Source organism: Furipterus horrens, unplaced genomic scaffold (assembly GCF_987537825.1).
Source record: "Furipterus horrens unplaced genomic scaffold, mFurHor1.1.pri manual_scaffold_2, whole genome shotgun sequence".
Taxonomy (NCBI): Eukaryota; Metazoa; Chordata; class Mammalia; order Chiroptera; family Furipteridae; genus Furipterus; species Furipterus horrens.
In genome coordinates this window covers 62,338,892-62,351,906 of record NW_028327172.1, presented here as the reverse complement: position 1 = coordinate 62,351,906, position 13,015 = coordinate 62,338,892, and the positions used below count along the sequence as shown (strand labels likewise).

Sequence of the window (13,015 nt, the reverse complement as noted above, 5' to 3'; positions counted from 1 at the left end):
ACTTGATTTGTTTTTGTTTTAGTCATTCTTTTGGGTACATAGTAATATTTTATGGTTTTAATTTGCATTTTCCATGATGACTAAAAATACAGAACAGCGGTCCCCAACCTTTTTGGCACCAGGAACTGATTTCGTGGAAGACAGGTTTTCCACTGACCTGGGGTGGGGGAGATGGTGTCAGGATGATTCAAGCGCATTACATTCAAGTGCACCTCCTGCTGTGTGGCCCGGTTCCTAACAGGCTAAGAGTGCTACTGGTCCGATACCTGGAGGTCAGGGACCCCCTGATGTAGAACATCATTCATATGCCTAATGATCATTAAGTTATTTTTTTTCACGAAGTACCAGTTCAAATCGTTTGCCTATTTTTTTATTAAGTTAGTTGTCTTTTTAAAAATCAAATTGTAGACATTCTTTATATATCCTAGATATAAGCTCTTGGTCACTTACATATGTTGCAGATATCTTTTTCATTTAAATATCTTTTCCATTCTGTGGCTTACCTTTTCATTCTCTTAAAAGGTCTTTTGATTATTAGAAGTTTTAATTTCAGATAGTCCAGTTTAATAAGCTCTTTATGGTTAGTGCTTTCTGAATCTTGTTAAAAATGTCTCTCCCTACTTTATAGTCATGAAAACATTCTTTTTTAAAATTATTTTTCTAATACAATTGTCCCGTTTTTCCCCCATTGCTTTTATATTATCTTCTAGAAATTTTATTTTACTTTCACATTTAGGTTTCCAACCCACCTGGAACTGACTTTTCTGTAATACAAGGAAGGGGGCAATTTCATTTTTATTTAGTATTTTATAAATATGCCTGCTTATTTTTAAAAATCCAACTTTTATTTCTTTGAACATGTATAGTATATTTTTAATAGTGTCATAGAGGTTAAGGTTGTGTCCTCAGCATTAGACTGCTTGTGTTCAAACTTCTCTCTTAAAAAATTATTAATTCGTAATTTATTTGTTGAGCATCTAGTCTATGTTAATCCCTCTTCTCGGTTCTAGGGATATGACACCAAATAAAACAGACAAAAGTACCTGCCTTTTTGTGGTGGTGAGTGGGGAGACAGACAATAGTCAAAATGAATGAACAAAATTACATTAAATAGTGATGTGTGTTTGGGTAACATAGGAAAGGGGAGGAGAATGTTAGAGGGGATGGATTTTAAAATAATTGGTCAGGGAAGCCTTCACTGAATAGATGACAGTTGGGTAAGGACCTGAAGGAGTTTAAGAAACAACTTATGGGTATCATTAGGGGGAAAACTTTTCAGGAAGAGGTAACAGCAAGTATGAAACTGAGACAGGGGTGTGCCTGGTATTTGGGTATTTGAGTAACAGCAAGTAGTAGCTGTGGTTGGAACAGAAGTGAGGGGGTGGGTAACAGATGATGAGATCGGAGAGGTAACAGCAACTATTGAAAGATTTTGCGCACAAGAGTGTCGTCACCTGTAGTTAAGAGCATCACTTTGGCTGTTTACAACAGATTACAGTGAGGGCATGGGGGTGGCAAGGGCGGAAACAGGGCAGTTAGGAGACTGATGCAACAATTTAGGCTACTGTTTGATTGGACCAGAGTAGAGGTAACAAAGATATTGGGAAGTAATTGAGTCTGTCTACCTTTTAAAGATAGAGCCAATTAGATTTACTGATTGACTATATGTGGGGATTGACAGTGGAGTCAAGGATGGTTCCAGGGTTTTTGGTCTTAACTAGATGGGGAGGAGAGGTTCCATTAACTGAGATGGGGGCACTATGTAAGAAAAATGTATGCAAGAATTATAAGGAGTTCAGTTCTTGACATGTTAAGTTAGAAATGCCTCCAAGACATCAGTGTATATGATGAGTAAGCAGTTAGAGGAGTCTGTAGTTTGAAGTTTCAAGGAGGAGGTTTGGCTGAGAAAGTGTAGAGTGCTATGTGCCGGCAACTTATCTTTCTTGTTTCTCCTGAGTTAGATTGGTCACTTGGGCACTGCCCTACTTCTCTAGAGGCAAGATTTGTATATTGATTAGGCTATTTCCCAGATAGTCACTTCTCAAGAGTGCAAAGGCTCTCTTGGGTTTGTATTCATTGTCTCTAAGCTTGGAAGACCCCAGAACCATTCTGGATTGTGGCTCTCCTTCAATCTGATTCGATATATTTTCTTTCAGGGATTCCTTAACATTTCTTGTCTGTACATGGTGTTCTTCTTTATCTAGCCCTTTATGGCTTTACAAGCTATCTTAATATTTTGAAGAATTCTGAAGGATCATTTGATAAGGTAGTGTGTATACTTAGTCTGTAATTTTGATCCAGCCATCTTGTTTATAATAAAAATAATGTTTATGGAAAAGTGACAGAATACATAGTGATAACGATAGCATCATTCATATTTGCATAGTGAGTCTTTTAGTTTATTTCTTTCTCCTTTTTTGAAAAATATTAAAATTTATCTATCATCTATTTATCCTGCATTGCAAGTATTTTCTCATGTAAGGGTAAGCTGAATAATTGGGGTTTCACTTTCTAAGAAAATTTTCTGGGGCTGGCTGTTTGGTGACCCTCACCTGACCTTTCTGCCCTCGTAGAAAGTATTGCTTTGGCATGACTATAAGGCTGATAAGGACATATATGCTGGAAAAAGTTCTGTTATCCTTGCTCAGAGTATGTTTCTGTTATATAAGGCAGGATAGCCATCTCCCTGTGAGGTTTAGAGCCAAAGTGTTATTTCTTTTTTCATGATTATTTTATTGTCAATTTTAAAATGAAATTCTCTTTTTTCTCTCACCTATAGTTCACTTAGCGGCCATGGAAGGCCACCTTCACTGTTTTAAGTTTCTACTCAGCAGAATGAGCAGTGCAACACAAGCTTTAAAAGCATTCAATGATAATGGAGAAAATGTACTGGACCTGGCCCAGCGGTTCTATAAGCAGAACATTTTACAGTTTATCCAGGGACCAGAGTATGAAGGAAATGCTCCGAAAGATCAAGAAAGTAAGTAATAAGCCTGAAATGTTTTAGCATTTAATATGTAGGATAAACGGAAAAGGAAAAGAAAGAAGTTGTAAGCTAAAGGTTATATTAATGTATTCCATATCATTGTCCATATATTTATTCAGGTTCTTATCTTCATTATGAAATAGTTTAGGCAGAAATATATATAGATTAATATAATGAACAATCTTTATACTATTGGGTTTAAGAATAAGATATAAATACAGTTGAATCTTTTGGATCTCTCTCCTCCAATACCATCCATTCCCTTTTCTTCTTCCTCAGAGGACGTTTTGGATTTGTAATCCCATTCTGTGGTTTAATATTTAGTATATATATACCCACAAAAATATGTAGTATTGTTTTGTGTAATTTTAGAATCAGAGACCAAGCTGCTATATAACTGAGAAATCCTAAAATTCAGATGTTTAATTGATATAGAAGTTCATTTCTTTTTATGACAACTTGGGTTGGAAAATAAATCTCTTCTATTCAGTCACCAGGGACCCACTATCTTCCCAACTAATTCTCTGTGGTTGTTGCTAATCCAGCAGGAGGTAGGGAGGGAACTAGAGTATATGCCTAGGACTATAGATTTTCAAGGTCTAATTTGCACTCATCACTTTTGCTAACTTTCCATTGGCAAGAATTTCTTTACATGGCCACATGTAGCTGCAAGGAAGCCTGACAAATCCAACACCCAGCTGAGTAGCCTCATCTCAGCTGCAACTCTCTTACTGATGAAGGAAAGGGATTGTAGTCAACAACTAGCAATCTTTGAAACTTCTTTTAAAACTTTATAAAAATGACATAAAAGAGTTTGTTTCCTTCTGTGACTTACCTTCTATGATGTATTTTTGAGATTAGGTTGATAGATGTATCCTAGTTTATTTTTTTAAGTGATTGTATAGCATTATATTTTATACAAACCATTATTTATCCATTCTCCAACTTACATTTTCCCTATTTACATTTTTACAATTTTTCACTATTACAGTCAGTCTACTAATGGATATTCTTGTCTGTGTCTCCTTTTATGTACATGTATAAGAGATTCTTTGGAGAAATGCCTCCTTACCTTTTTTTACACATAGCCCACACAGAAAATGATAATTGTATGGCACACTGGGAGCACTGAATAAGGATTTTTGAGGTACTGCCTGTCTTCTCTGAAGACTAAGAGTTAACAGCTCTGCCTTGGTAAATACTTGGAAAACTCTACTTTAGGTTTAGCTTTGTGGAATATGCCCATGCCCATCTTCAGTATAAATAGGTATTGCTGCATTCTTCATCAATATTTCATCAATGTAGTTGTAGAAATTTACACTCTTTATCAGTTAGGTTTGCTAATAATTTAGAGAAACAATATTCAGTATTGTCAGACTTAAAATTTTTTGCAAATTAATTGGCTATGAAAAAGTTTAATTTGTGTTTAGATTTGCATTTTCTTGATTTCTAATGAGGTTGAACATCTTTTTGTAAAGTTATTGTCTATTTTAGTTTTCTATGAATTGCCTGCCTATACCTTTCTCCCTTTTAAACAATTGTGTTCTTTGTCCTTTTCTAAATACTTTGAGTTCTTTCTATAGTCTCAGTACCAATCTTTTATTAATTTTATCTGATATAGATACATATTCTCATACTGTGGTTTGTTTTTTCACTTTGATGATATCCTTGTTTTTAAAAAATCAACTTAGCTCTGGCTGCTGTGGCTCAGTGGACTGAGTGCTGGCCTGTGAACCATGGTCGCCGGTACAGTTCCCAGTCAGGCACATGCCTGGGTCTGGGTCGCGGGCCACGTCCCCAGTTGGGGGCGTGTGAGACGCAACCATACATTGATATTTCTCTCCCTCTCTTTCTCTTTCCCTTTCCTACTCTCCAAAAATAAATAAAATCTTTAAAAAATCAACTTTATTAAAGTATGATTTATATGCAATAAACTATTCATTTAAAGTGTGCAATTTGATGAGTTTGGATGGTTGTATATACTCATTAAACAACTACCACAATCAAGATACAAAACATTCCCATCACCTCAAGGGTTTTTTCATTCTTCCTTGAAGTTTATCCCTCCTTTGACCTTGGCCCCACACAACCACTGATTTGCTTTCTGTCACTGTAGATCAGCGATTTTCAACCTTTTTCAACTCTTGGCACACACAAACTACTAAAATTCTGTGGCACACCAAAAAAAAAACCAAAAAAACCCCAAACATTTTTTGCTGATTTGATAAAGAAAATAGGTATCATTTTGATTGATTCAAACCAGACAGCTATTATGTTGGCTGTTGTCATTTTTTAATTTGACAATCTAAGGAAAAAGAGGTCAGTGCCCCTGACTAAATAGTCAGGTATTGCATGTTTTAAAAATTCTAGCAGTACACCTGTTGAAAATTGCTGCTATAGATTAGTTTGAAATAAAAAGAGAAATTATTGATTGATTTTAGTGAGATGGGGGGTGGTGAGGGAGGGAGGGAGGGAAAGAGAGAGAAAGAGAGAGATTGATTTGTTGTTCCACTTATTTATGCCTTCTTTGGTTGCTTCTTATATGTGCCCCAAATGGAGATCAAACCCACAACCTTGATGTATTAGGATGATGCTCTAACCAACTGAGCTACCTGGCCAGGGCTAGTTTGAATTTTTTAATGGAACCATTTTAGTCTCATCTGTGTTATGTATTTTAGTAGTTCATTCCTTTTTATTGCTAAATAGTATTCCACTGTATGGATGTACCATTATTTTATCAGTTCACCTGCTGATGAGTATTTGAATTGTTTCCAATTTGAGGCCATTAATGAAGTTTCTCTGCACATTTACTTAGACATATGTTTACATTTCTCTTGGTAAATACATAAGAGTGCGGTGTATGGTAGGTGTATGTTTAAGAAGTTTTTAAACTGTTTTCCAAAATGGTTGTATCACTTATATCCCCACAAGATATGCATGAGAATTCTGTTTGCTCCATGGAATTTCCAACTTTTGATATGGTCAGTCCGTTTTATTTTAGCCATTCTAATGGATGGGTGGTGTTATATTATTGTGGTTTTAATCTACATTTTCCTGATAATAATGATATTGAGCATCTCTCATAAGATCATTCACATATGTTCTTTATGAAGTGTCTATTCAGTTCTTTTGCCCATGTTTTTATTGGTTTGCTTGTCTACTAATTATTAAATTTTGACAGTTCTTTTCATTTTGCAGATATATGTATTGCAAATACTTTGTCCCACTCTGAAGCTTGTTTATCTTCTTAGTAGTGTCTTTCAAAGACGAAAAGTTTTATTGTAAATTTTGATAAAGTACAATTTATCAGCTTTCTACAGGTCATGTTTTTGTGTCCTATTTATGAAATATTTGCCCACCCCAAGGTCAGCAAGGTATTCTCCTATGTTTTCTAGATGTTTTACAGTTTAGCTTTTTAATTTATATTTTTGATCTACAGCAAGTTAAATTTTATGTATTGAGTGAAGTAAAGTGTTGATTTTAATTTAAAAAATATATAGCCACTTGTCCTGGCACCATATTTTTGGAAAGCCTTTATTTTCCCATTGAAAATTCTCAGCAGCTGTGTCAAAAATCAGTCACCTGTACATGTATAGGTGTATCTCTGGTCTCTACATTCTGTCTTATTGATATGTCTTTTTATGTACCAGTCCTACACTGTCTTGATTACTGTCGCTTTATACTAAGTCTTAGAATCAGGAAGTGTAAGTCTCCAACATCATTCTTTTTAAATAGTCTTTGGCTGTTCTAGGTTGTTTCCTTTCCATATGTAAAAATGAGAATAACTGTATCTCAGAATTAAGAGCGTTAAATGAAGCAATCCTTAGAAGTGTTTACAACTGTGTCAGTAAGGGCTCAGTATATATAGTTTTATTAAAAACATTTTATCAAGTATTTACTATGTGCTAGACACTAGGTCAGGTTACATTCACACATGTATAGCATGTATATGTATTTATATTTGTATCTGTATATATTTACATACATACATACACTTTATCTACCTTCAGTTTATTTTGCTTTCTTCACTTTCTTGCAAACAAGAAGAGAAACAGTGGTTTGTGCAAATGTAAGACTTATTAAGACCAAGTACATCTTTATGTAAAGGATTGAAAATGACCATCTTCTCATGTTTTATGGTGGACCAAGGGTAAAAGTAAATATGACTAAGAATAGTTCTGGTATAATACTACTCCTAGCATGTTTGAGGTCCTAATGGTAGAAGGGTTACACAATAATAATCTTATTTTGTGGTTCTTTTTTTATTACTTGTCATTGCATCAGCTAATTCCAATATGATATTCTAATACTTCAGTTGATATTGAAATCTGAAATGTGTGATTGCTCAAGGCAGGAAAAAAGAATAAACTCATGTGTTTTCTGAAATGTTGAATTTTTTATTCATAGCTTTAGCATTTCCAGGTCATGTGGCTGCCTTTAAGGGTGATTTGGAAATGCTTAAAAAATTAATTGAAGATGGAGTAATCAATATTAATGAACGTGATAATAATGGATCAACTCCCATGCATAAAGGTGAGTTATAATTCCTGCTTAATTTTCAATTCTGACACAATTGCTATTGAGTTATTTACTTAAAAAATTATACATCAGAAACATGAAAATGTATGGTATATAGAATGTTTAATTTTTAATTCTAGTGTGATATTCCTTTTATATATCAGACATTCATACATTATGACATTTGAGGGTAATTCCAATAGAAATTCTCTTTTGATATTGTCATGTGGTTAAGATGTGAATTTCATTACTAGAGAAGTTGTTTGGAACTAACATTTTCTTTGGACTAAAAATGATCTAGTCATGCTAAAACAGAAACCCTGTGTCTTGAAGAAGATCTAGCAGAGTTTTCTTTTTTTCTTATACTCTGCAAAAATGTTTTTACTACCATAGAAATATCAATTAACATGATGTGAACATGTTTTCAAGATGTTTGCAACTTTTCTCTGCACTCTCCCTCCTTCTATGTGGAATTCTAAAATATTAATCAATTTTTTTTTTGTTTTTTAATCGGACTTTGTCAAATTGTCAACTCAGTGTCAGGAGTATATTTCTAGGATTTATCCTTGCCAAATTTTTATTTATAAAACAAAGACCAAATCTTTAACCTACTGCACCTGAAATTTCCATTTTGCTTCATTTGTGATATTACGTTTTTTAATAATCTGATGGCTGGTAATTCTTACAAAAGTCTTCATGTGTTTGAATTGGACTTTAGTTCTTAAATACCTTCCATTATTTTATAAATAACAACTAATCACAGATTATGTTTCTGTTAGTTAGGTTCTTAGCTTAATCATTAAAGTTTGTTTAATTAATAATGTATCCTAACAATCTTAAGCCCCATGTGTATCAGTGGTTTTATAAGAGAAAGGTTGGTTGGGGCAGGAAGAAGGGAAAGTGAAAGGGGTTTCTCTTATATATAGAGTGGTCCTTTCTGTCAGGTAGCCTTGCTGTGAGAAATCTCCTGGAGACTATTCTAGGATTAAACAATGGGTTTATTGAGGGAAAATGGGGAAGGGGGTTGGAGGGAAGAAGAAACTCCAGAACCAACTCCAAGGCCCATAGGAGTAAGGGAAGCAGGGGAAAGGTGGTTCCCTGTCCACCTCAAAGGGTCTGTACGAGCAAGGGGAAAAGGGAAGGGGGAAAGGGGAGAGGAAGGGGGAGTGGAGACTCGTGGTTACCCACGGGGGCTGTAGGAATCACCTACCTGTGAGTCTGCGGGCGCCGTCTCCACACTTTGCCAAACACACATTTTGGTTAGGGTGCGTTTACCCATCAACACATTCAGCAGGTTATTTACATCTCCCTGCTTTTCCCCCACCAGGCCAGTCAATATATGGTGATAGGTCCATCAACATTTCTTCTGAGAACAAGCAAAGTCCATTTTTATTTTCTATGGGAGAGGCTGGGACCAGGTTAATTTGTATATGGTTCATTTGCATACGTCAAAAGTCCAGGAGGGCAGTCCAGCTGCTGCCATGTTCTGACACTCAATTTGGTAAACACTACGCTGTACTTGCAGGATCTCGCTCCATCAATTTCTGATAGTTGCCTAGGCATTAAAGCTTTTCACTATGGGATTTATACAGGAGTGGAGACTGGAAATGTGCATAAAATATTGTGTTTTTTAAAATGTGCTGCCCTGGAGCAAAGCCTCCCTTTAATGACCTATATATAACCAATTTTTATTCCTAATGTGTATGTAGGGTGTCATTTATGCAAGCAAAAGAGAGGCTTTCTCATGGTATTTATAATACATCTTTGGGGAAATGTTAAAGTAAATTTTATTGACAGATGGTTTTCAGCCTTTTTCAATCATTTATTTCTTCATCACTTGAACTGAGATGAAAATGAGGGATCTGGAAGAAGGTTCTAAAGAGATTGATGTACAACAACAGGGTGTCTGGGATACAGCCATTTTGAGAACACGAGAGGGTGAAAGTGAGGAGAAACCTGAAGGGCTTTCCCTTCACCCCTTCTCTTGTCAGTCTGTCTCTTAAGGGCTCCTGGGGCCAGGGGTGGATCAGATGGTATGCTGAAAGGGTGATAAGTGACTGTAGCAGGGGAAGGGGAATTTTTGTGTACATTATCATTTCTGGGGAACATCTGTATGTTTAAATCATTACCCAAATTGGGTAAATAAAAGTTGGTGTTTCCTTATAATTTAATTCACATTTTGTCAATCAATCTTCTTCTTTTTCTTTCATTTTAATTTTGATTCAGTAAGTAAGCTGCAGTACCTATTAGTCATTTAATGATTGTTAAATCCACTATGACCTCTCCTTTCACTTACTTTTAAGCCATAATTATTTCAAGTCATTTCTTCAAAATTTATAGCCACTGCATAATTTTATCCTGTTCTCTTAGAAAATATTGATCAAATTAATCAACATATTCTAATCAATATACAATAAGGATTTTGGATAAAAATTGTTGTATTTCATTGTAGATAAATTACGTAGGCAACCCCCCTCCCCTTTGTCATATTCATCGTCGTCGGCAGCCGTCCGTCTCGAGAGACAATGGTGTAGCTTCTTAAGAGTCTATCTGCACCGCCGAGAATGGCTGTGCAGTCCGACTCGGGAGTGACACAGTATCTGTCTCCTCCCGTGTTGAATCGACATCTTGCGATGACGCTGGAGTGTCCTCTCCAGTGAAGCTGAAGCTACAGAGCCTGGGCAAGGTGATATGGAGGGTCTGCTGTTGCCCATGCAGCAGACCCCCCCTCTCTTCGCAGCTGAAGGGTCCAAGGGAAAGACGGAGTCAATACAGCTTGGCTTCAGGTGCGCCGCAGGAGTTGCCGGTGTTGACTACAACGTCAAACCGCCTTAGGGACTCCGGCTCCGGATTTTCTGTCGGGGTTTACTCCCTTAGCCTTTCCCCTGAAGAGGTATGCCGCAAGGCAGCGGAGGTTTTTTGGAGTCAGAGTTTTCCTTCTCTGATGTGCCCTGACTGGAAGATCGAACCAGTGACACTTAGCTCGCAGGCCGACGCTCAATCCACTGAGCCAAACCAGCCAGGGGTAAGAGCTACTTGTATCAATATGAATAAATACAAAATCTCATGTTGGACCAAAGGCATATTAAAATATTTAGAAAATGGGCATTACAGCAGACTGTATTTTCCAAATCCACCACAGCTCTATTTTTGGTCCCCACATGCTCTTCCAGCCACTCTCCCCAAGAGCTACAAAGAAAGAAAAGAACAAGGTTTTAGGACAGAATTACAAGAGAAACCTACATTAGATATAGCATGAGAAGTGATTTAACTTTAAATGAGAGGTGAAGACTGAGAAAGAGCCGGGCCCCCCAGCCTAGTTATTAGCTATGAGAGCAGGGAAGGGCAAGTACCACCAAGGTCCTGAGGAGAAAGAGATACTGCAGTTGGGCCTTTCAAATGCCATTAAAGAAAACGAATGTGGCAGGAGAACCGGGCAAGAGAAAGAACGGAGCATGAAGCAAGATATGTGAGCGCACGCCAGATCTAACAGGGCATCGGTGACTTCCCTTGGTTTACAAAACCGGTGAGTGCAAAGGAGGGAATTTGACTCCAGGCAGAAAAAAGCACAGAGAGAACCCAGAAGAGAAAGACTTCCCTTTAGCCTTACAGCTCCAGGGCCAACATTCACTTGGAACCTAGTCAGTGTCAGACGCTGGGTTTCAAGAAGTTTCAGTCTGCGGAAAACGCGTCCAGGGTCCTGCCCCGGGCTCTGTGGAAAACTCCCCCCTCCTCCACCGTGGACATGACAAGCGAATTTCTCGCCCTGCCTGAGTACACTTTGTCATATTACCTGTGTAATAAAATGGAAATGTTGGGTTAAACTCACTCTGTCTTATAAAATTCACCATTGTTTTGGATTCATAAATATGATTTTGTAAGTATTAAAGAGAAAAGATGTTGCTGTTTTTGTATATAGTAGGGTTATTTCTAGAGGTGTGGGAAATCCTTTAGAAATCTTGGGTTTGGATTTGCTGTAGAAGAAAGAGAAGCCCTAGGCTCCCCAGGAGCCAACTCTGAGTCTGACAGGTGGCTCTGAGTCAATTAGAGAAAGGTAGGACAAGTGTACTTGCAGACCTTTATAAACTGGGCCATAGGGCTATAGTGATGGTGCTTTGTCACTGGATCTGGCTTTGTATTCTTTGCTTTCTAGTCCTAGTATTGGAGGTGGATTCACTTTTTAAGGTGCAAAAACCATATCAAAAGTTCATACTCTGATTTATTTTACAGAGGCAGATATGTATTCAGCACCAACCATGTGCCCACACACACCATGGACACAGTATGAGTTGCAGACCTTACTGTTAAGGAGCTACATACTTATACCATGAAAACTAGAGATTTGTATGTCGGGATGTAATAAATGACAAAAAGTATTGGGTTGGTCAAAAAGTTCACTTTTTTTTTTCCTGTAAAATAAAAGACACATTTTTTATTTTCACTAATAACTTTATTGATTTGAATATTTTGAGTATGTTGGCTATCTCCCATGTGGTATAATGTTGATTTTTCTCAAATAATGCCTGCATTTGATTGCTTTCAACTTCAGCTGGTCTACTGAACTATGCACCACATCCAGTGAGAAATCCCCAGCACGAAACTTTGCAAATCCCTTTTGACACATTTGATCAGTCAAAGTACCTTCTCCATATACTGCACAAATCTTTTTTTGCATTTCAGGGACATTTTTAACTTGAAATAATAAAGCATAATATACCTAAAACAGTGAGTGTTTTTTCCATCTTCAATATAAAATGACTACACAAAAATTTACCCATTTTGATGCTTTTTAAAAAATGCATGCTGATATGCAGCTGTCACAATACAATCTAGCAACATTGTTTCAAATGAAGTAAAAGACAACTAAGTGCTACTAGAGCCATCTTATGGAAAAAACCAAATGAACTTTTTGGCCAACCCAATACATGCAAGAGGAATTCAGGTGTAGAAATTGAACAGAAGTTGCTAAAGGTGCTAAGGATTAAATTGTTGAGAAAGTGACTTCTGGTCGAATGGAGGCCTAGGTAGTCAGCTTTACCTTCTCGTGCAACCATGGAGAGAATTATAACTATTTCTCAAAACAAATAACCAGAACCATCAGAAAATTGAGCTGTAATGGAAATCTGACCACCAAGGATTTAAAGAAGCCACATTCACCAGGCAGGTAGGAGGGGCATAGTTGTGGAGATAGGCCCAGAGGCGTGGAGACACAGTGTGTCATGGAATGGGTGCAGTGGAATGGGCAGTCCCACATTAATATGTCGTGGATAAAAATTGGGAGGGATACCTTGGGAGCAAACAATTCCAACCCCAAGCTATATCGCACAGTCCAGGGTTCCAGAACAGGGAAGGAAATCCCCATAACTTCTGGCTGTAAAAAACCAGTGGGGGTTGGGGTGATGGAAGAAACTGCCAGATTTTCAGGAGAGTTCGTTTAAAAGGCCTGCATGGACTTAGAACATATGGAAACCCACTCACTCTGGAATTCACCACCAGGGCAACAACTGGAAG

At 37.1% G+C, this 13,015-nt stretch overlaps 1 protein-coding gene across 1 annotated transcript in view; it reads left to right on the top strand.

The window, feature by feature from the left end:
- ANKRD42 (ankyrin repeat domain 42) overlaps positions 1–13,015 on the top strand; it is a 58,055-nt gene that overhangs the window by 23,762 nt on the left and 21,278 nt on the right. The window contains exons 7-8 of the mRNA XM_090267316.1: positions 2,780–2,980; positions 7,394–7,519. Coding sequence (XP_090123442.1) covers positions 2,780–2,980; positions 7,394–7,519 — 327 coding nt within the window. The remainder of the gene's footprint in view (positions 1–2,779; positions 2,981–7,393; positions 7,520–13,015) is intronic.